This window comes from Haemorhous mexicanus, chromosome 10, assembly GCF_027477595.1.
Source record: "Haemorhous mexicanus isolate bHaeMex1 chromosome 10, bHaeMex1.pri, whole genome shotgun sequence".
Taxonomy (NCBI): Eukaryota; Metazoa; Chordata; class Aves; order Passeriformes; family Fringillidae; genus Haemorhous; species Haemorhous mexicanus.
This window is the reverse complement of record NC_082350.1, coordinates 10,865,643-10,887,335: the sequence shown is the minus strand read 5'-3', so window position 1 is coordinate 10,887,335 and position 21,693 is coordinate 10,865,643. Positions and strand designations below refer to the sequence as shown.

The 21,693-nt window shown below is 41.0% G+C and overlaps 1 protein-coding gene across 1 annotated transcript in view; it reads left to right on the top strand.

Moving 5' to 3' along the window:
- The window catches only part of COL4A4 (collagen type IV alpha 4 chain), a 56,756-nt gene extending 39,332 nt beyond the window's left edge, over window positions 1-17,424 (top strand). Inside the window, exons 36-47 of the mRNA XM_059855298.1 lie at window positions 288-395; window positions 4,307-4,378; window positions 5,162-5,290; window positions 7,084-7,191; window positions 7,733-7,888; window positions 8,507-8,605; window positions 8,912-8,920; window positions 10,408-10,539; window positions 12,580-12,696; window positions 13,415-13,603; window positions 15,376-15,662; window positions 16,268-17,424. Of these exons, the coding sequence (XP_059711281.1) occupies window positions 288-395; window positions 4,307-4,378; window positions 5,162-5,290; window positions 7,084-7,191; window positions 7,733-7,888; window positions 8,507-8,605; window positions 8,912-8,920; window positions 10,408-10,539; window positions 12,580-12,696; window positions 13,415-13,603; window positions 15,376-15,662; window positions 16,268-16,531 (1,670 nt within the window). The 3' untranslated portion in view covers window positions 16,532-17,424. The remainder of the gene's footprint in view (window positions 1-287; window positions 396-4,306; window positions 4,379-5,161; window positions 5,291-7,083; window positions 7,192-7,732; window positions 7,889-8,506; window positions 8,606-8,911; window positions 8,921-10,407; window positions 10,540-12,579; window positions 12,697-13,414; window positions 13,604-15,375; window positions 15,663-16,267) is intronic.
- The last annotated feature ends 4,269 nt before the right edge of the window (window positions 17,425-21,693 follow it).

Below are 21,693 nucleotides of genomic sequence, written 5' to 3'. Positions count from 1 at the left end.
GAATAACTTAAAAGATGTATGGAACAGGAGAAGGCACTTGAGGAGGCACGTGAGGAGGCTGGAGAAATCAGAGATCATAGAAAGGGGGGCATGGAAAGTTATTTCTGTACCTAGAGCAGCAATTGTCTGCTCCATCTCAGAGAGCAAGACCCATCAATTCTTCCTGCATCCCCAAACACGTGCAGGTACTGCTGTTAACACAGCTGTGTGCTGCATAGCATGGGGGGAAAAAAAAAATCAACAGTTTAACAGAATTACATATTCACTGGGGTTTCTTTCACTCTCAGGAGCTACAGGTCCTCAAGGATTGCCAGGAGAACCTGGAGAAAAAGGGAAACCTGGAATTTTGGGACATCCAGGATTGCAAGGGTTACCTGGATCCCAAGGCAGAAAAGGTAAGAATATAAGAATAAAAGAAAAGGTAAGCAGAATATACAGTGCCATTCTAGTGGTAATGTGACAGTACCAGACATAAATACCCTTTCAGTAGGGAAAATGGAAAAGGCCTAACTGTGACTGTGATTTGGATTCTGTGGTCTCTTAAACTGCTTAGACTTAGGCCAGTTCCCATTACCTTTGATAAGTAACAGAAATGCTACTTTGGAAAACTGGGCTACAATCTAAAATGAGTAAGGAGGAAGGTAGAAACAGAGTCTGGCTTAGCTGATGTAACCAAGAGCAGAACTTTAGGAAAGAAAAAGGAGTTTGTAGTAATTCAGTTGTTTCACTTTCACTTCAGTTATACTGTGTTCTACATTTTCACCATGGAGTGCCACTGTTACTCTGTAAACCCAGCAGGCTACTATGACAGCTTTGTTTTTCAAATTTGTTTTAACAAATTGTGATGACTTGAGTTGCATTTTATTGTTGGTTTTCTTGTTGCTTGTCTGATTTTGGAGTATTTAGCATAGAAGTGTTTCCTCCAAATCCTAATTTACACTTCTTGCAATGATTGTTGTGTTTATATTGAATGTCAGTTCATCTATACAATTGTTTTTGTTGGGGAACATTATTAACTTTTTGTTGGGGAACATTATTAACTTTTACTATGCTTAGAATTGAAATTGTAAGTTGAAATTGTAAGTTATTAATACTCCATAGAGAAATTTATCAGCTCTATATCCTGTGTCTGTTAGTGTGCCTCATAACCAGTTCCCAAACAGGAAGAAGATTAGTGACCCATATACAGAAACCACAGTAAAGTAACACTTGGGGCTATAGAAAATGGTTAGAGAGGACAATAGATCCACTTTTTCAAATTCAGCTTAAGAACAAATTGAGAATATTTCTTACAAATTACTGAAAATCCAAATGAAAAATGGAAACAATTTATGATTGCTTGCAGTAAATAAGCAGTGCTGATTTAAACTGTCATGACAGATTCCCTGCTGGTACATAATGTGCAAGAGAACATTTCAGTGTTGCAAGCAATATTTGCTGTAACAAAGGCAGAGATCTGCAGTGGCAGGGATGTCTGAAAGGGATCAAAAAAGAAAAAAAAAAGCATTCTTCTGCTGCAAACTTCTTCATAATTGATGGGCTCTTTCCTTCTTGCCATAAGACACTTCTTTACTATATTGTGCAGAAGTTATGCTAAGTCCTGCACAGGAACATGACATTAACACATGTCCTGCAGAGGGAAAAGTGCAGTCCCAAGTGACAATTCATTAGAGAGCGAGTTGCTTGCTAAGCTGCCGATTCTGTGTATTGCCAGCATAGCTGAAAAGAAGGTTAACACCTTTGAAACTATACCCACTAATGAAAACTAACTGGTATTTGTATTCTAATTCAACTGGATATATAGATCTTGGTGCTGGTTTTCAACAAGTGCTGGTGCAAGCATTAGAAATGAAATGAAGAATTCATAGCTAAGTACATGGCCTCGTTAGTCTCATTGGTTCTCAGTTACCTTAAGGGTCTTGTGCCTGAACTTTTAGATTTTAAAGAACTTCTAGATTTAAAAAAATAATAAGTTAAACATCATCTATTAAAGCATAGCCCCATTTTGTTTATTACAGTTGTTTTACTAGTTAAGGGCTTAGCCTGGCAAGCCTTACTTGTGTGAGTAATCCTTGATGGAGCAAGTAATACTCAGACCATCACCAGGAAGACTTGTGTGAGAAGGAGCTGAATTGGGCCGTACAACACAGAAACTGTGGTTCATTCTCAGGTCAGCCAATTCAGCTGTACCTAGAAATATGGGACCATAGCAATCCAAAAATCTAGAAGTGTTGATATTATAATGGATTGTTGGCAAATGTGTCAGAAATTCCCTGGAAAGCAAGTAAAACCAAGCCATCAATCTTGCCAGAATGAGCCAAAGATCAAAAAGTTTTAAATGGTGACCTGGGGGCCAAAATTAGTTAGGAGTTCTTAATAATTTTAAAATACCACTGTTAAATTCCCCAAAAGCAACTCTTACATAAATTTTAAAATGGGAACATGTCCAAAGCACAGGAAGGCTACAGAAAGCAGGAATGAAAGTTAGAATGTCATGAAAAGTTAAACAGTTAATTAAGGTCACAGAAGATATTACAGGTTGGATTACTAGTATCCCATGTTATAAAGTGGATTACACAGAGAGCATATAATCAATGTTTTGCAGGTTTTCAAAAAATTTTCTGGATTTAAAATTTTTTCAGACTAGTGTTTGCTACACACTGGATTTATTTTTTACAATTCATCCTTTGTTAAATTTTAACTAAAATAATTCTACAGTTTCTCAGAACAAAGCTATATGATTATAATTTTTGGTATGCCTGCTAGAGAACTCTAGGGCTTTTTTATTTTTCATTCTCAGATGACCCATCTTTGAACTAGGAAAACTAAATTTTGCAGGTGAAGCAGTTGATGAAGGATATTTGTGTTGCTGCTCCTACAGCAATTTGTCCTTGCCAAATTTGACCAGTTTATAAACTTTAAAAAATATAGCCATTCTTATGTGCTTAAGTAGAGCAATAAATTGTCCCAAGATGCCTGCTCTGGATTCATGGCAGATTGGTGAGCTGCAGGACATGCTGGGATGAGCACAGGCACCCAACAGAGAACCTACATCTTCTGTGCCAGGAAGGAGCCAGAGGAAAGGAGACACACACAAATAATTCAGACTTGTGGGAGAAACCCACTGCAAGTGGAGTGGGAATCCTGCAGAGCAGAGAGAGGAATTGATGGGGAAGGAAAGGAGGCAGAGATGAGCAGCAGAAGTGGCACAGGGACAGGAACAGGCACTGACAGTATTATTCAGCTCCTTGATGATCAGTGTCCCTCTCTGGAGCAAGAGGCATCCCAAGTCTGTTCCTGTCTCTGAAATCTCTTTGAAACCTGCCACAAATGACCCATCAGTTCTGCCAGACCTGTTGCTATCACCAGGAGACAGACTGTTGTCTGCACTGAGGAAGTGTTCTCACATTTGATAGTTTATCTATACAACCAAGGAACTAAAAAGCACTGATGACATGGAGATTTTTTTTTAACCTCAACTGCAAACAACAAACACAACCTTAGATTAGTTCAACTTTCTTAAAAATGGATTAAAAATTTCCATCTTTTGTTTTATTTATTGTGTTTTAGCAATTTTCAAAAAAGCACAAGTAATAAAGCAAAAGTTATGTTTGACTACCACACTCAGCCAGTGCTAGTAGTGAACATCACTAGTGACAGAGCTGCTCTATATACTACTACCATGTGTCACCAGAAGTTTCAATTATAGATTTGTTGTCCTCAAAGATTTTGTGCTGTTCAGATCAAAGAGCTTTTGTAACAGAGTGATGCAAAAAAACCATAGTTTTCTGTGTGAAATCTGCAGGACCAGAGAAAAGAAGCCAAGTAGAAAGCCTCTTTTTGCTGCAGCTGGGTAAATTGCACTTCTATTTGAATAGAAGCTGTAAAGAAGTTCCAACTTTACAGCTATCTTAGGTAGTGTCTGCATCCCCATCAGTGGCCATGAAGTGGTAGCACAGTGAACTTTGGTGTAGCAGCCACATGTAGCAGTAGCAGTCCAGCCACAGACACAAGGTTCTTTGTAGATTAGCCCATAAGCTGCTAGCTGCAGGATGGAAGTACCTAAAGGATTAAAAGTTGTGCTTTTTGATTGCTTTGATGTGAAACTGTATTATGACTGCAATTTTTAAACTTTTCACATTTGCCTTTCCAAAAAGACTGCACTGCAATGTGATCTCATTTGCAGTTGCCAGCAATCAAATTCAGCAAATAACCCAGCTTGATGCTGTCAGATAAAAAAAGGCTTGGTTTTTAATTGTGACTGTAAAGGACTGTTGGTCAGTCATACCTGTGTAACACCTCTCAGGTCTTCCCGGACTGCCTGGATTGGATGGCTTGGATGGACTTAAAGGACAAAAGGGTTCTGTAGGAGCTCCAGGTAAAGATGAGAAATAACTGGAACAGAAAATCTTCTACATGACTGAATGTGCAAGGAAAGGTGCATATTATTTTGATGTTTGCCTTGCCCAGAAGATACCATTAAGGCTCAGACCAAACTTTCAAACAGAATCTAAAGTATGCTTAATGGCACACCTGCAGTTACTTGTGGGGAAAATGTTCAAACTTCTATTACTCACATAATTTTGTTGGAATGTTTCAGGGCTGTTCATAAAATTAAAAAATTCAGTGCAGATGATTCAAAGGAGAGCCAAGTCTTTTTTTTTTTTAAATGCAAAAGATAAAACTAACAAATTAAAAGGAGACTTGTGAAATCCCAGCTCCATTTAAAGTCCATGGGAGGTGGGCCTCAAACCTAAGAGGAACATGGATTCCACTCATGCTGATCTATTCACAACTTTCAAAAGGTGTTTTTGAAGCACTGTTAAAAAACAATGCTTATAATCTATCTAAAGATTGCACATATATGCTGATAGAAAATTAAATTTCAAACCATGCAATCAATTTACATTTCAAGTTACAATAATGACACCATATATAATAACCCCTGAAGAACAGCATTCAAGCAAAAAGATTACTGTCTTTGAAAGTGATGAATTAGGGCCAGATTCAACAAAACTCTATCCAGCTTCCAAGAGAGAACCAGAAAAACAGCACTAGGCAACCCTTGCAAGGAGGAACATCTGCAACTGGTATTTCTGTTCTGCACATCTGTATTTGTACTCGCTGTGAGCTTTATGTACATATTTGTTTTCTTATAAAGGTCAGAGTGAGACAGGGCCCCCAGGATACTCAGGAGAAATTGGGCCAAAAGGAGACAGAGGTGAACCTGGATGGCCTGGTATTGCTATTCCAGGCCGCCCTGGAGAAAGGGGATTCCCAGGATTTCCAGGTAAGAAAAGGTTTTCTCCAAAGTGCTGCTCTGCAGTGTTGAAATTAAGCTCATATTTAATTTCTTTTTCTAAAGGCTCCTACTCTGGTTAAAATGAACATTACTCAGAAGATTCTTTCCTTAAAACCACTTCTGTTGTAACATGCTGATGTTTCCTGGGTATAGATACAGAGACTGCAGAATTTCTGGCTTATGTTATAGGAAAGACTGAAAATAGAAAATTATAGACTTGAATATATTTAGGAACTGCTAGGTAGGGTTGCCACTTGGGAAGAAATTCCTGAAGAAAAAGAGTGCAGAAGATCTGACAATCTCAGAACTATAGTGAATCTGTCAACTGTTCTGATGTAATTGCAAGATAGAACTGCTTCACAAGATTGCAGTGGTTATTTTAGAGCTTTGTGATATAGGAACTGCACAGAAATGGGAAAAAGCAAGTGCTTGAGGAGGGTCACTGAGAAAGTGAAGAGACTGCAGAGAGAGGGAGAGGGGGAATTGCTTTGGCTCCAGAACAGAAGGTGCAGGGGGAATTTACTAATGTGTGTAAATACCTGATGGGAAGGACCTGAAGACAGTTCCTTCATAGTGATATCCAGTGAGAGGACCAGAGGGAATGGGCACAAATTGACATACAGGACATTCTACATAAATATAAGGAAAAGTTTTATTTTCCCTTTGAAGGGAATTGACCATAGGAACAAGTTACCTGGAGAAATTATGAAGTGTCTGTCATTGGAGATATTCAAACCCCAGCTGGACAGAGCCTGAGGCAACCTGCTCTAGCTGATCCTGCTTTGAGGGCAGGGCTGGTCTAGGAAGTCTCCAGAGGCCCACTCAAGCCTCAGCAATTCTGTGATTAGAAGTGACATCAGCTTTATGCTGCCAGACCTTGCCACAGTCACATAACACATGGAAGAAAAATAGCAGGAGGTGAAATCTGGTGAGGTGAATTATTCTAAGATGAAGACACAACCATTTTTCTTAGTTTGGTTACTAGTTTGTGAACTGGAGGAGTCAACAAAACTGTGCTGTTGAGGAAAAAAGAGAAGGTTTAATTCCGAGATGTATTAACACTGTCTGACATAGGATAGACGAGGTCTCCAATAGTTGTGACCAGCTTTGACAAATAAGAGAAAACTCATCAGAAAGTAAATGGAAGGATGGGGTTAAAAGAAGACTGAAGAAACTAGATTTGTTTTTTTGTAGAAAAGAGAAGGCAACAGAATGCAACCCACATGTTAACAAGCTGCAACTGTTCAAAAGTGTTGTGCAGAGAACTCTGCCTGTCACAAGTAAGGGCATAAATGTTTTATTGTGGAAAAATCCAGATTAAAGATTAGGGAAAAAATGCATTTAAGGCTAGTAAATTCATCTTGTTCACTGAGGTTTCTAGGAATAAGTGCAATTCCCTTTTGCTAGGAACAATCTATGAATATTTATCCTGCCCCAGGCAGAATTTCTCAGTCCCCACTCACCTTACATTGTAACCATTTCTCCCCTTGCTGGAATTCAGGAAAACATGGCTCTCCGTGGCAATGTGCCAACATGGGATGATGTATTCTTCAGGTTACATAGATTTTATGGGAAGAATTAAAAATTTAAAAAGATAATTAATATTTTCACTTTGACAAGATGGCCTCCTTAGCCTAGGGACTGGTATGTTTGGTATACAAGTGTGACCATCCATTACCTCCATGACTTCTCATGTCAGCATTCTTTTATTTACTAACTTCTGTCTGTAATCTAAAAAGAAGAACCTCAGATTTTATATTTTTTTAAATGTGATCCCTTAGGTAGAAGAGGACCTGTTGGACCCACTGGACCCATGGGAAGATCTCCTGATAGTGCCTCCCCTGGTCCTCTGGGTGATCAAGGATTACCTGGTTTAGATGGCATCAGAGGTATTAAAACTAAAAATACCAACTTTTATAATGTAAAAAACCCCTGTGACTACTAGGAATAACAGGCTGACTGTCTGTGAAACAATGTATAGAAGTGCATAGGGAATAAAGAAACCCATCACTACCTCAGTGAACACACAGAGAAGTGAACACTAGGTAGATAACCAACCAAGGACAAAATGCAGATCTCAAGATTAAGCAACACAGTAATATAGCTACAAGATATAAATGTAGAGAAACAGTATTTCAATGAATGCACCAGTAACTTGCTGCCTCTTGTGCTTGCACAGAAGTTATTTAACTTTGGGAACTATTCCTGTCATTGTCTTCCTTGGATGAAGGCTAACACTAGTATTTCCAGAAATATGCAAGGAGTGTCCTATATCCTAGACAAAAAAAAAAACAAACAACAAACAAACACCAAAAACAAACAAAAACAAAACACTCAAGAGTAAAATAAAAAAACCCCACCAGCAGAAGGTGGCTATTTTTAGATGTTTCTACTTTGTGCACACATTACGAATGAAGTTCTTTTCCATAGGTGATCCTGGGAATCCTGGTCCTCCTGGAGAGACCATCTTTGTGCGAGGAGATCCAGGTGATAGCGGTGTTCAAGGGGCACCAGGTAATCCTGGGCCACGAGGACAACAGGGAGCCCGAGGCCCTCCAGGGAGCCAAGGAAGAGAAGGCCCAAAGGGTATGGTCAGAGATGTTCTTAAGTTCTGTGTGCACTTATTCCCAGCCCCTGTGACTGAGCCTTGTGCCCGGGGTGGCCACTGGAGATTGAGCTGGGCATAAGGGAGGGAGGCTGGACATTCCACAGCTCTTCCTGGTTACCTACAAACACAATGGGGTTGGGGTAAAAGGTGAGAGTAGAGACAGATTCACATGCACTGCTTCACAACAGCTTGTTGGAAGACACTTCTGCCTCTCTGAGAATAAGGCAGTAAAACATTTGAGTTTGCCAGATAAGCAAACTGTGGCTCCCTCTTCAGTGGTCTTGAGAAACTATAGAAAATGCAGATGGGTTTGAACTAACAGAGTCTCACATGTGCCCCGTATCAATAACTTGGAGCTTTCAACAGATTCTTTAGTTTGAAAACAGAAATCTACACTATGACCTCTTAGTTAGATACTCTGCTTCTTTCACATACTGTAGAGAAATCCCGTCTACACCAATCACTTCCAATCTCTACAAAAAGAAGTCGTAAGACCAGAGAAAGAAGAAATATGTATTTTTTTTCTGTGGCACAACAGAGTTGAGGATTCCCAAGCATCCAGACTACATTTTATTTTTGTTTGGTTTTATTTCCAGGTCCTATGGGGGTCCATGGCCCACAGGGTCCACCTGGTGCTTTAGGTCAACCAGGAGACCAAGGTTTTCCAGGAAGACCTGGTCCCAGAGGTCCCACAGGTACTTATGAACCTGTTGCTTAGTGTCATTCACCTGTAACTGTGATGCTTCAATTCATGTATAATCATACTAATGTTAACTTGCATGCAAATAATTTAAACAATCTCAAAAAAAAGACCCCTGCAGTTGCCAACTTAAATGATTTCTTATTTGATTAAAAATTTCTGAACTATTTGTTTCTAATGTCACCTCATGTAAATGATTTCAGTTCTCATTCCATTCTTTACTCTAATTTACATGCCTGAAACTTGCTTCCACCTGCACCTCAATGGCCACAATCTGCTTTCCATTTTTCAAATTCTTCAGGTTTCATAGGTAAGTTCATGACTTTTGATTACTGTTCTTTTCATGGGGCTCCCTCATATATAGAAACATTCAGCTCTTATTAGAAGATATCCTTGATGTGGTTTCTAGGAATAGTAGGTACTGCTAGCTGGACATAGCTCTAATACATATTTCACATAAACAGAACCAATGCCATGAGAATGCTCTGCTGAGAACTCTCATGCTAGGATGTCAATTAGACTTGTGAAAAATTTGTTTCTAGTTCTTATTTGGGTTTGGTTTTTTTTTTTTTTGGTTTTCACACAAGATGCTTTCTAACCAAAATTGTAGCAAAAGCTTGAATCCTAACACTGGATTACTACAAACACTGAACTTTCCATCTGACTAAATGTTGATACAAAATGCAAACAGGCAAAAGCTGCCAGTAACTTTCAATATATAAAATGTGGCTATAATAATAATAATAATAATAATTATTATTATTATTATTATTATTATTATTATTATTATTACTTCTTCAAATGGCTGTTATGGGCTAGCCTTTTTGGCCTGCCTATTGATGATTTTGCAGAAACAAAATAGGCAAAATACTGCAAAATTTTCCATGCGCTAAGGTGTTTGCACTGAAGCTTGAGTAGGTAGACTTTAGGCTTTAATTCAAATCAGTTTGGGGCACATTAAGACTGAAGCTGTATACAAACTATGTGAAATGTAGAGTCATTGAATTAAGTTGGAAAAAACCTCCAGCATATCGAATCCCACCATTAACCCAGCATTGCCAAGGCCACCCCTACACCATGTCCCCAAGTGCCACATCTATATGTCTTTTCAATGCCTCCAGGGTTGGTGACACCACCACTTCCCTGGGCAGCCTGTTCCAGGGCTTGACAGCCCTTCCCATGAAGACATATTTCCTAATATCCAGTATAAGTCTCCCTTGATGAAACTTAAGCCATTTCCTCTTATTTCTTCGGAGTAGAGACTCTTTACAAGCTCCTTTCAAGTAACTGTGATAGAGCAGTAAGGTCTCTCCTAACCCTCCTGCAAACTAAATACCCTCAATTCCCTCAGCTGCTCCTCACCAGATTTGTGCTCCAGACCCTTCCCAGCTCCACTGCCTCTCTCTGAATACACTCCAGCACCTCAATGTTTTTCTTGTAGTGAGAAGCCCAAAGCTGAATACAGGATTCAAGGTGCAGCCCCACCAGTGCCGAGCACAGGGGAACGGTCACTGCCTGGTCCTGCTGGCCACAGGCCAGGATGCCACTGACCTTCTTGCCCACCTGGGCAATGATCACAGACCAGCTAACATATACTTGCTAACACTGGCTTGCTACACTGTTAATACTGTGCTAAAAGACTAAGAGTAAAATTAAAACAGTAGGACTCAGTTATGCAAGACTTTTAAATACTTAAAGAACACTCTTGAAAACCCAAATCAGCTAACATTTATGATGACTTTTTGCATGGGAACTATTAGCCAGTCTTGCAATTCACTTTCCCATTACACATTCCAGGTGACCCTGGTGAACCAGGGAAAGTGGATGATTCATGCCCTACAATCCCAGGGCCTCCTGGGGAAGCAGGGCAAAGAGGAGAGGATGGCTCTGCAGGATTACCAGGGCCAATAGGCCACCCTGGACCCCAAGGTAAGCTCATGTTTTGAAAGCTTGGATGTTCTTCTCAGCCATTTAGACAACAAGTTGAAAAGGGTCAGAATGTCAGAGTTACTTCTCTGTATTTTACCCTCTCTCTTCTCCTTAAACATTTAGTAACAGTCTCCAGACACACATAGTGGGCTGGTTAATGCTGAGGATGATGGATAAATGTAGCTGAACCAGGCTGTTTGAGCCTGCCTGAACTACTTTCCCATTTCCTAGGCTAGGCAGGGCAAAAGCATAAGTCACTGTTGAGAAAAAAGTTCTTTAAGTAGTATTTTTCCTTTTTCCCCACCAAGTTATAAAGCAATGCCTCAAACCAGCCCTGTGGTTTAGACCTATTTGGAGGATGTTTAAAATGTACATGCTTTAAAACCTAGCAATAATGAATCCCAAAGCTCTGCCAACCAAAGTCCTAAGAGGACACAGAAGTTAGAGAAGTGGCTACAACAGAGGTCTTTATCTGCTAGAACATTAAAAAGTTACCACCAAAGGAAACTGACCAAAGAGATCTTAAAAAGAAGTGATGAAAGACTAAAATGTTCTTCTGACAGATGAGAAGAAAACAAGGGTGATGCTGGTACTGGTGATCCCAAAAGAGAAGCCAGCTTCACAGAAACACAGCATAGGCTGTATTGCAGTGTCTTCAGTTTAGATGGTAGAATCCCTTGTGTGGGTTTAGGTATTTCCTACTTGGGAAACCAAAGTTTGTTGTGTTGGCTGTTCTGGGTCCAGAGAAAAAACCCCATGATTGTCTCCCAGGAGAGTCCCTGCAGCAGTCATTCCCATCGTGAAAGAAAACAATGCAGTTTTCAGTTAACTCTCTAGTTTTAGCTATCTTAGTTGATTTGCCAGCTAAAAGGTGTTTCTGGGGTTACACAGCTGAGTTTCCATTATATACATCATTAAGGGTTTTTGTAAAACCAGGTGATGCAGTGATACACATATTTGCACTGTTTTTATGAAAGAAATAAAGAAATAGTAAAGCTTTTTCCTTCATTAAGATGGGAGAATCCAGTTTTTTTCCTGGCTTGGAAGGCAAATTGTAAGTTTTACTGGCAAAAGCAATGAATTTTATGAAAATCCCTCAATGTGCTCAAGCTTTGGAAGAATAACTCTGCAACCAACATAGAAAAGCTGTTAATTTTTTTTTTTTTTTTTTTTTGACTGGTTCAGACTTTCTTAGTAAAAAGTAATAAGGGGAAGTTTGAATGCTATGAGACAACCTTGAATTACTCAGTCTGCCGGTTAAATAGCAAAGTCTGCAAGGAATTAAACACCATTACTGAGAAACAACTGGAGTGGCTGCTAGAGAAACGCCCTCATCTGAAAACTGGTTTTTATCAAAATGGGAAAACCACTTCTGAGTGCAACAATACCTGATAAGTGTTACTTTGTTCAATTCAGATTGTTTTAGGTAGCCAGTGAACAGGCCCATCATTATCTGCACACTACATGAGATGTATCTTTTACTGTCACAGCCACACCTTCCTCCCTTTAATGTATAAAGTGCATGGACATGTGAGAAATACAAAAAAGCGAGGCCATCAGGAGCCTAAAAATGTCCAGTTCTGCAGTCCCTCTCTGTTCTCTAAGTACTCCAATACCTCCATTACTTCAAAGGGAGTTCACTATGTGTTCTAAGACTTTGCTAAATGGGGTTCTCAAAGCTGACAGCTTGGCTTGCCTCAGGAGGAGTTACTGCTCATTCCATGGTGCAGATCCTCATGGCAGTTCTGCATGAGACTTGCATGATAATGTTTGTTGGGAAGTGCTTGGATTTCAACTGTAAATCACTCCAGATCTCTGGAGAGTATGGAAAACTATCAGGAGCTGCTGTTCATAAGTCATACGTCTGAGCTACTGCTGTGGTCACAGGCTGAATAAGTGGTGAAGAGAATTCCCAGCAGAAGCAGTTCTGCACTTCCCTGTCCTGGTGTCTATTTTGCTGACTGGCCCTTTGTGTTTGGACACTGCAGAACCTTAAAGGCAGCCCTATGAAGGAAAAGCACATACTTTGTATTTTTCTAGGCATAAAAGGTGAAGAAGGATCATATGGCCTGCCAGGTCAAGATGGGTTACCTGGGGCACCTGGACCACCAGGCGACCAAGGGAGCCGAGGAGAGCAAGGGTATGCTGGGCCACAAGGTAAGAATGGAGCATGACTTCAGGGGGGAGATATGTGAGATGATGCATGGACTCAGTTTTCTCTCTGCTCCCCCAGTTCCCACATGGATACATCCACCTCTAGCCTGAGATTTCATGATACCTCCTGCCCCTTCTCAGTTCAAGCACTGACAGTGACATTTGTGAATGATTTCATGGCAAGACCCATTGGAAGAAAATTTATCTCGGCATCCATTATTAAGCAGAAAGGCAATTAAGCACCCATGCTCAGACAGAATATATCAATAGACATGCACCTCTGAGCCAGGGCTAATGGGGCAACCGTCTGGGAGTAATTAAAGTTGTATTTTACCTGTGACTGCTCTCTAATAAATTAAGGGTTTAATACGTACGCAAGTAAGGGGCATTGACTGTTACTGCAAGGATTCTAATTCAGTCCAAATATTCTGTTCATCCTAGTCAGTAATTCCAGGAAATCATTGCCCACTTCAGTTCATTTCCTAATCTATACAGCACAAGACAGAGTCACAATAGAAAAGCCAAGTGCCAAGCATTCAGTGGCAATCTACTTAATTTCTCTCCCAGAAGAAGGATTACAGAAGTCTGCTTGTATCTTTATTGCCCATGACAGCCTTGAAGTTGTATTATATTCACTTGGGAACTTCTTACTGAACATTTACACACAGCAGGTGTGAACTTTGTATTTTATACAAGTAAATTTCTTTTACCTTTCTCCAAGGTCCACCTGGCCAGACTGGTGTCCCAGGACAACCAGGCCCCCAAATTAGATCTGCAAGTGGATTCTTGCTCGTCCTTCACAGTCAGTCAGACAGAGAACCACTCTGCCCACAGGGGATGCCAAAGTTATGGACTGGCTATAGTCTGCTGTACCTGGAGGGACAAGAAAAAGCCCATAATCAAGATCTTGGTATGTATTGCACATAATTGCTTTCCAGCTAAGGGATCATATGGTGTTATCTACACAAGGAAAGACAAGTCACATGGAACAAGCTATAAAACTGTCAGCTACTTATTTTCTACACTAATTTACACTGATGATAATGAATTTGGTTATCCTTCCCTATTGTCACCCATTTAAAATGGCTTTCTGCTGCTCTGCAATTGAATGCAAAAGTATTTCTAAGTAATTTTGACTTGAAGTTGGAGAGATGAGGGATTTATTTCACTTACCCCAGATCATTTTAGGCTGTCTTTGAAGTCACTGGAGAGATTTTCCTAGGTCAGAAATCTTATTGGGCCACTCTGAAATAACTCCCTGGAGGATCTGCTCCCTTTTTACTGTAGACACAGCTTGGGAAAGAGCTGGTTAAGTTGGGTAAGTACAGTTGGGCAGTATAAGTAAGGTTTACAAGTAAATTATGCATCATGTGTACAGCAGAATCCTGTGCTTTTCAGAGTCAGAAGCTAATATTTTTTTGAAAAGCCAAAGCCATATTCCTTCCAGAGACAGCTCCTTTTGGTGCCTTGGGTCACTTCTTCCCTGTCTTATACAATTCTGACTAAAATTAGATGTCTAAATAAGCTGCCTGACTTGCAGCCTGAGGAACTGATTGGTGGCAATTTGCATAGAAAAAGTTTCCTAAATTCTTGTTGACTTGTTATACAAGAGTCAGAGAAGTCTCTGAGGAGGAAAGATCAAGGACCTAATAAGCTGAACAAAAAAGAAGTGTTTAAAAGAGCAATAAAAAGAGCTATTTTTAGAATAGCAGTGATGCTTTAGAATGTTTTCACTATTGTGTGTTTGGCATTTCCCAGGAGAGCCAGTTGCTAACAGAATGCCTCATAACAGCAGTGAAAATAAGATTCAAAGAAAATCCTGTGTGATTTTGCAGCCATTTTTCCTACTAAGGCTGCTCCAGATCCTTCATTAGTACTGGAATGGAATATTATCAGTGATAAAAAATACTGGCTTCTGTACAGAAATGTCACATGTCTTTAATGAAGGTGTTTGGGTTTGGAGGCATTACAGAAATAACACTTCACACACCAAGTTCTAGGCAGAACTTTGTGCAGTGATTATTTCTAACTCAATAAGCCATCAGGAAACTGTTCTAAATTCAGTTCTGGAAGAAATTCACCACAGAAGTATGCACTGGTCACTTCTTGGTTCCCACTGATGTCTGCCTGATGAAAATTTTGCAGGACTGGCTCTGCAAAATCCGCCAATCCTTTTATTTCACTTTGGGAGTCAGTGAAACCTTTCTGGATAGCAGGATAGCTGCTGGGATTTCAGCTTAATGGACTGCTAGCAATGGCTTGTCATACTTCACAAAAATGTTTCTATTTCTCAGCATTGTCACTTGGTTTCTCACTGCTCCTAATGAGTTTGTAAATAGTTGATCTCCTTTTAAACCAGCCATCACCTCTTGCCTAATTTATTTTTCAGTGTTGGCACAGCTAAGAAATTTGTTATCATAACTGTTTCTCATGGTGACAAACGACATCATGTTTAAATATCAGATTGACACAATTAAATATTACTGATCAAAGGAAGATACTTACTGGTAATAGGTCTCTGTTTTTCACATAGACATTTTGGTAAAGGGCTTGGGAGGTTTAACATCTGTGCATTACCTAAGTCCTGCTAAAATACCTAGTTTTGCAGCAACACTGGCCAGAATACAATTTTCAACTGACCTAGGAAGTGAAATAATTGGCATCCCTTGCTGTCATTTCCAGGTCTGGCAGGGTCCTGCCTGCCTGTGTTTAGTACCATGCCATTTGCCTACTGCAACATCAACCAGGTGTGTTACTATGCCAGCCGCAATGACAAGTCCTACTGGCTGTCCAGCGCTGCCCCGCTGCCCATGGCGCCGCTGTCCGAGGAGGAGATCCAGCCCTACATCAGCAGATGCGCCGTGTGCGAGGCCCCTGCACAGGCCGTGGCACTGCACAGCCAGGACCAGTCCATTCCCCCCTGCCCACCCAACTGGAGGAGCCTTTGGATAGGATACTCTTTTTTGATGGTAAGAAAGTGGGTGCATGATTATATAGATATGTTTCTTTCATCCAGCTGTTGTATTCTAAAGGTTCAAAGATTTTTAGCTCTGAAAAATTATTCAATGTCCAGCAAACATTAAAGAGAAAAAATTCACAAGAAAAAGACAAAGGTCAGTTCCAAATTGCAGAACCTAGCTGTAGCTACATATACTGTACTCTAGAGACTTAAGATACACATTTCTTAAAATAACAAAGGTTTTGCCTCCTTGTCTATAATAAACAGTGGGATTTTCATGTACAAAGACACAATTTTCAGAATCAGAGCTCCAGTCTTTTTAATGCCATCCTCAAGTTACATTTGCAGCAGTTTGGATAATGGCATCATTCTGAATCAACCCAGACTACTCCTTCCTTCAGTTTGACAAATACCTGAAAGTTAAGTGAGCTGGCTCTAGACTTTTAGATTAATTTATTAGAGAGCAAATTAAAATTTTCTCCAGCAAGAGAATCTTACTCCAATATAAGATTACAAAAAACAGCACAGTTAAAAGCAAGTAGGGAAAAAGACAGATGAACATCATTTACCTATTTTTCATGCACAGTTACCAAGTTGTCTCTTTGTTCTTTCCAGCACACTGGATCTGGTGACCAGGGTGGTGGACAGTCCCTTATGTCACCCGGAAGCTGCCTGGAAGACTTCAGATCAGCACCATTCATCGAGTGCCAGGGCCAGCGGGGAACGTGTCAGTTCTTCGCTAATGAATACAGTTTCTGGCTGACCACCGTGATGCCTGAGCTGCAGTTTGCATCAGCCCCCCTGTCAGGGACTCTTAAAGAAGGACAAGAGCAGAGGAAAAAAATCAGTAGATGCCAGGTATGCCTGAAGCATGGCTAAGAAGCAAAGCAAAAGCAGGCAGCTACAGAGAAGGGCTTAGGGGACGATGAGCAACGTGCTAAAGGTTTAAACAGCAGCTCGTGTTTCAATCTGTGTCAAAGTGTGCAGCACTGTTCTTTGTTGGAATGGAAAAATGAGACACAGATGAGGGATGTGCTGAGCCTCATCCACCCATGTACACAGATCCACAGGCAGTAAAATCTCTTGTAAAATAATTAAGAAAAGACAAAACTCTGTCCCATTGGAGTCCACTGCTGTAAAGTACAGGGAACAAAGTGAGCTTGGAGGATTAAGTCAAGCTAGGAAGACCAAGGACACCATACCTGTTGTGCAAGAGAATGGATTTCCTGTCAGAAATGGCATTTACAGCAGGAAGAGTATGTGCATTTACATGGCATATTATAAATATTTATCCATACCGATAGAAATGAGCGAAGATATAAATGTCAAAGCCCTGTAGCTGAATTTCCCAAGCTAAAGAAACTTTGCACTTGCTGTTTCTGAGGGAAAGTAAAAATGTAATTGTTAAAAAATAATCTAATAATAAAAACAATGAAGATCAAAGTCTTTTACCACTGCAGTACTGATCCAGACTGAAAGAACTGTTAATTGGGCTTTCATAAGCAACAAAAAGCTGCAATCCATTTAACAGGAGATTATGTAAGAAAATAAAATTAGCTGTGATAACAAATCCTTAAAAACCCGTATTTATATTTACAATTAATTTCTAAGAGCAGTTACATTAAATTATTAAACTCTAATCCAAGTTTCCAAAGAAACAAAGCAATTTCTAATATTAATTGAAAAGAAACAGTGACATGGTGATAAAATGGGCGAACTTATCGGAGTGATGAATATAAGAAGTGTTAGGACAATAAACTGCATTCATTCTTTGCTTCTTTGTTTGTAAATACACCGTGAAAAAAAAAAGAACCATCACCATTAAGATCCTTATGGAATGACAGCTCTGAAGATCCTTTTTATTTTTTAAAGCACTGATTGTAAAAATGTTCATGTCCTAAAGCACTAATCACCTTTTGAAAAAATGAAAACACATTTGTACCTCCTTCATTCATCTGTAAAATCAGAACTATTCAATGGTTCTATATCATGGGGAAACATCTGAAAACACAGATTGCAAGTAGAGAATCCATCATGTGCAGAAGGGCCACAAATGCCCCTTTTACCATTTAAATAAGCTACATTTTACCAGAATGGAATCAAATGCTTTTTCCAGCACTTTTAATTTCCATTTGTGTTCACTGAGGTGCTCCCAGCAAAAAGATTTTCAAGGAAACTGAATCCTCATCCAAGGGTCCTAATTCAAACTCCCTCTGAAGCCATCACGAGTACAACAGGCTGATCAGCCAATTTAAAAGCTGGATACACAAACTCAAAGAGCAGGAAAGACAGACATTCCAGGCTCAGCCAGAGGAAAATAAAACAGTTAGAGGATAAGTCCAGTCAAGTGTAAATACATCTGACTGTGCAACTTCCTCCTGACACAACCAACCAAATGTGCTCTCCAATGTGCTGTGCTTACATGGTGGTCAACTGACTCTGCCCTTTCACCTGGGCAAGGTCCAGAAGCCCTCCTGGGGCATGTGCCATTCCCACCTGTACCAGGGAATATTTCTCTCTGCTCCTGTGCCCGCTGGGACAGGGCATGCCTCGGGTCACTCCCAGGTGATTCTGACTGCACCTGGCAGATCTGACACTGGAGCAGGGGCCAATCCCTGACACTGACCTGTATGCAGGAATTCCATCCCCTCCTGATTCAGGCAGCATCCTACAAGCAGGACAGAGCAGCTCTCCAGTCTGACATAAACCCCAAAGTCTTGGCTCTGCGAGGTGCTGAGCAGCTCAGGAGCTTCCTGCAGGAAGAAAGCAGAGGAGAGGAGCACCAGTGCTTAGGCCACCTGTTCTCCAAGGTGTGCAAGCTGTGCTTCCAGAAAGACCTCAGCTAAAGCCCCACAGGGCAGGGAGCTGCTGCTGCTGCTCACAGTCACAGGAACAAACAGCCAGTGGCTCAGGTGATGGCCCCATTTCCTGAGTGGATTCAGCTGATTCCACACTGAGGTCTTGTTTATGAGCCTCACCTGACAGTGCTCACCAGCTCCTGTCACTCATCTGCAGCCTCTTTTCTGGTGAGAAACTGCAGAGAGGGGCTGGGGCTTTCCTGGAAAACAAAGTGGGACTTTTGGTATAAACTGCACTGAAGTAAGCAACAATCAAAACCTTATGCACTGTGTTACTGCAAACTGGGTCATAGGGACAAGGTGAAAACAGGAATAAAAAGGGTTTTTAGAATTGCATCTGTGTTCACCTAACTTGAACAAATGCACCAAAAAATCTTTAAAACATCAGCAAAAAGCCTTACCAGTAATTTAAATAGGCTATTTCACAGCACTTTACCATGTTGCTCTTTTGCTTGCTTTAAAAACATCATACAAACCCCCTCCATATTTGTGTATCATTTTTATGCAGAGTTTTTGCAACTGTGCCAGTTCCATTTTACTATGATCTGTAAGAACATATATAGGAAATGTATTTTAAGCTACTACTGATAGGTCAGATATTTCACAAGTGTGCAAATTCCTGTTCCATGCTCAGCTAACTCCGTAAGGCATTTGTCAGAAATATTGTGCTAATTCAAAATTAAATTGCAGATAAATTGCTTAATATTACACAGCAAGTAAAACAGATCAAAGTATAAAGCAGCAGATGCTTTAACTCTACAATCATTTGTCCCATGACTAAAAGCTGAAAAATAATTGCTAAATTATTCATAGGGATCCTATTTATGAAATTAAGTGTGAAAAGGCATAGCTGAAACTGTTAAGAGTAAAAACACTCCAAAAAGCAATGGCCTTGTGCTGGCCCTTGAAGTCCAAATTACCCTCACTGTAGCATTTCAGAGTTTGGATCTTGTGCAGGCCCAGTCAAGAAGTGAATTTTATCCTCAACAGCAGGCAGGATATTAAGAGCAACACAGAAAATGATGCTGGCTGCACTTGGAGGTCACTGAAATTGGAGCCATTTGGGGTAAACTGCCCTGGAATTAAATTCAGATCCAGTGATTTCTAATGAAATTTGCTTGCCTATCACCCTGGCAAACCATGGCCAGAACATAGGGAAGGTCCTGGTTCTAACTCAAGGCAAATCCTCAGGGCAGGTGGCAGATTCTTGTCCCTCACATCGCTGTGCATCAGGATTTCTAGAGGATAACAAATGGAAGGAAAACACTGCATGGCCTGAAACCTGACCTTCTCACAAGAAATGTGGCCATTTTTGCTTCATTTGATGTTTTTCATTACAAGGAAGGAGATGCACAAGCCAATACTGAAAAAATCTCTTGAATGCCATCTTTTGGTGTATACAGAGCATGTCAAAAGGGAGAGACTAAAGCAAAACTTTAGTTTAGAGTCCACAATCCACATGCATGGACCAGGTATCAGAATGAGAGGACAGCAGACAGCTGCAGACAGCTCCAGACAGAGGAGGTGCTTGGCTGGGGCCTGTGAGCTGACACAGCCTCCTACAGAAGCAGTGCAGGGGCCATGGCCAGGCCTTGCTGCCCCAGGTCCCTGCTTGTCATGTGCTGTGAGCTGTCAGGGTGGGGAGCTGGCCCTGGCTGGCAGCCACACACCTGCCCAGCTGCTTCACCCCCCAACAGGAGGACAAAGAGCAAGCAAACTCATAGGTTGGCATATAGATGGGGAAATCACTTACCAAGTACTGTTGGGGGCTAAATAGACTCAGCTCAGGGAATTCAATTTATTATTTTGGGGAAAAAGTTCACAAAACTTAACACACCTCTCCTCCAAGTTTCCCACGGCCAACTCACTCCAGGCCCTGCTCTGCTCCCTTGTTACCACAGCAAGTGCCATCAAACCCTTCAGTGAGGCAGGGGGCAGCCAGAAGCTTCTTGGGACAGGAGTTGGTCCAGGTACAAAGTACAGGCTTAGTACAGGCTTCTCTGTGCTGCACCTTCCTTCTCACTCTCTCCCCGTGCTCTGACATTGTTCCTCTGTAGGCTGCAGCCCTTTTGTGGCAGTACCTGCACTGGCATGGGTCATTCCCAGAATCACATTATTATGTGCAACAAGTTTAAGCAAAACTGGTCCAGGGATTCTTTCAGGGTAAACTCTTAACCAAAAAAACCTCTTTCCTAGTTTGGCTGGTTCATGAGCACCAGAGGAAAACAAAAGTAGTATCACAACAGTCAAACCCCAGAATTCCTACAGTCCATACATTTTTTGCCTGTATTTAAGGCAAATTAAGCAAACCTTTTATCCATTAACCATTTAAGCAAAGCATTTATCCATTAACCCAGGCAGCTCACTTGTTTGGAAAGGATCCCCCTAAAGCTTTAAAGCATGCTCTGGAGCAGACTGAATGTGCTCTGCACCACACCTGCTCTGGGCACACAACACCAGCCTGCAGGGCCTGTGCCAGCCCTCCAGCACAGCATGTGGGACCACACCAGCAGCCCTCAGCAATGCTCTGACCTGTACCTTCATCCAGATTCAGGACACAAAACACAGCCATCTGGGAGTTTGTTTCTGTTATTCCACATGGCCACCTCTCACTGACATCCCAGACTGACTCCCAGCCCTTCCAAGCAATCCTTAAGTAACTTGTAACTCCACTCAGTGGCCATCCCCAGGCAAATGCTGCACAAATGAGGACTTCTGGTCTAAGGCTTGACTTGCATTAGAACTGTCTGAGCAAGACAGAAAACAACCATCCAAGGCCATGGGGAGGAGCTATAGTGGGGAACAACTGTTTGCAAGAAAACGATCTCTGCAAAGCCAGCTCTGAGAAGGAGCAGTCAAGCAAGGACAGAGCCCATCAGTCTTCAAAACAATAAAAAAAATTCAGTCAGCTCTGGTAAGAACTTTCCAGCAGGTGAAGCAATTGCTTCATCAAACTGAGGATCTATTTCATGACTGGATCTGATTTCAGAAATCAGCATTTTAAACTGACCAAACAACAAAAACAGCTGCTGAAATTCTGCCCACCTGAACCATCTGGAAAACTAGCCAGGTGGAGAAAAAAATCCCCATCAGCACTCCAACAGATGCTGCTCCATATTCATATTTAACAGCTTTCCCCTTTCCTAGTCACTTCATCCAGATGTTCCAGAAGGTACTGGAAGT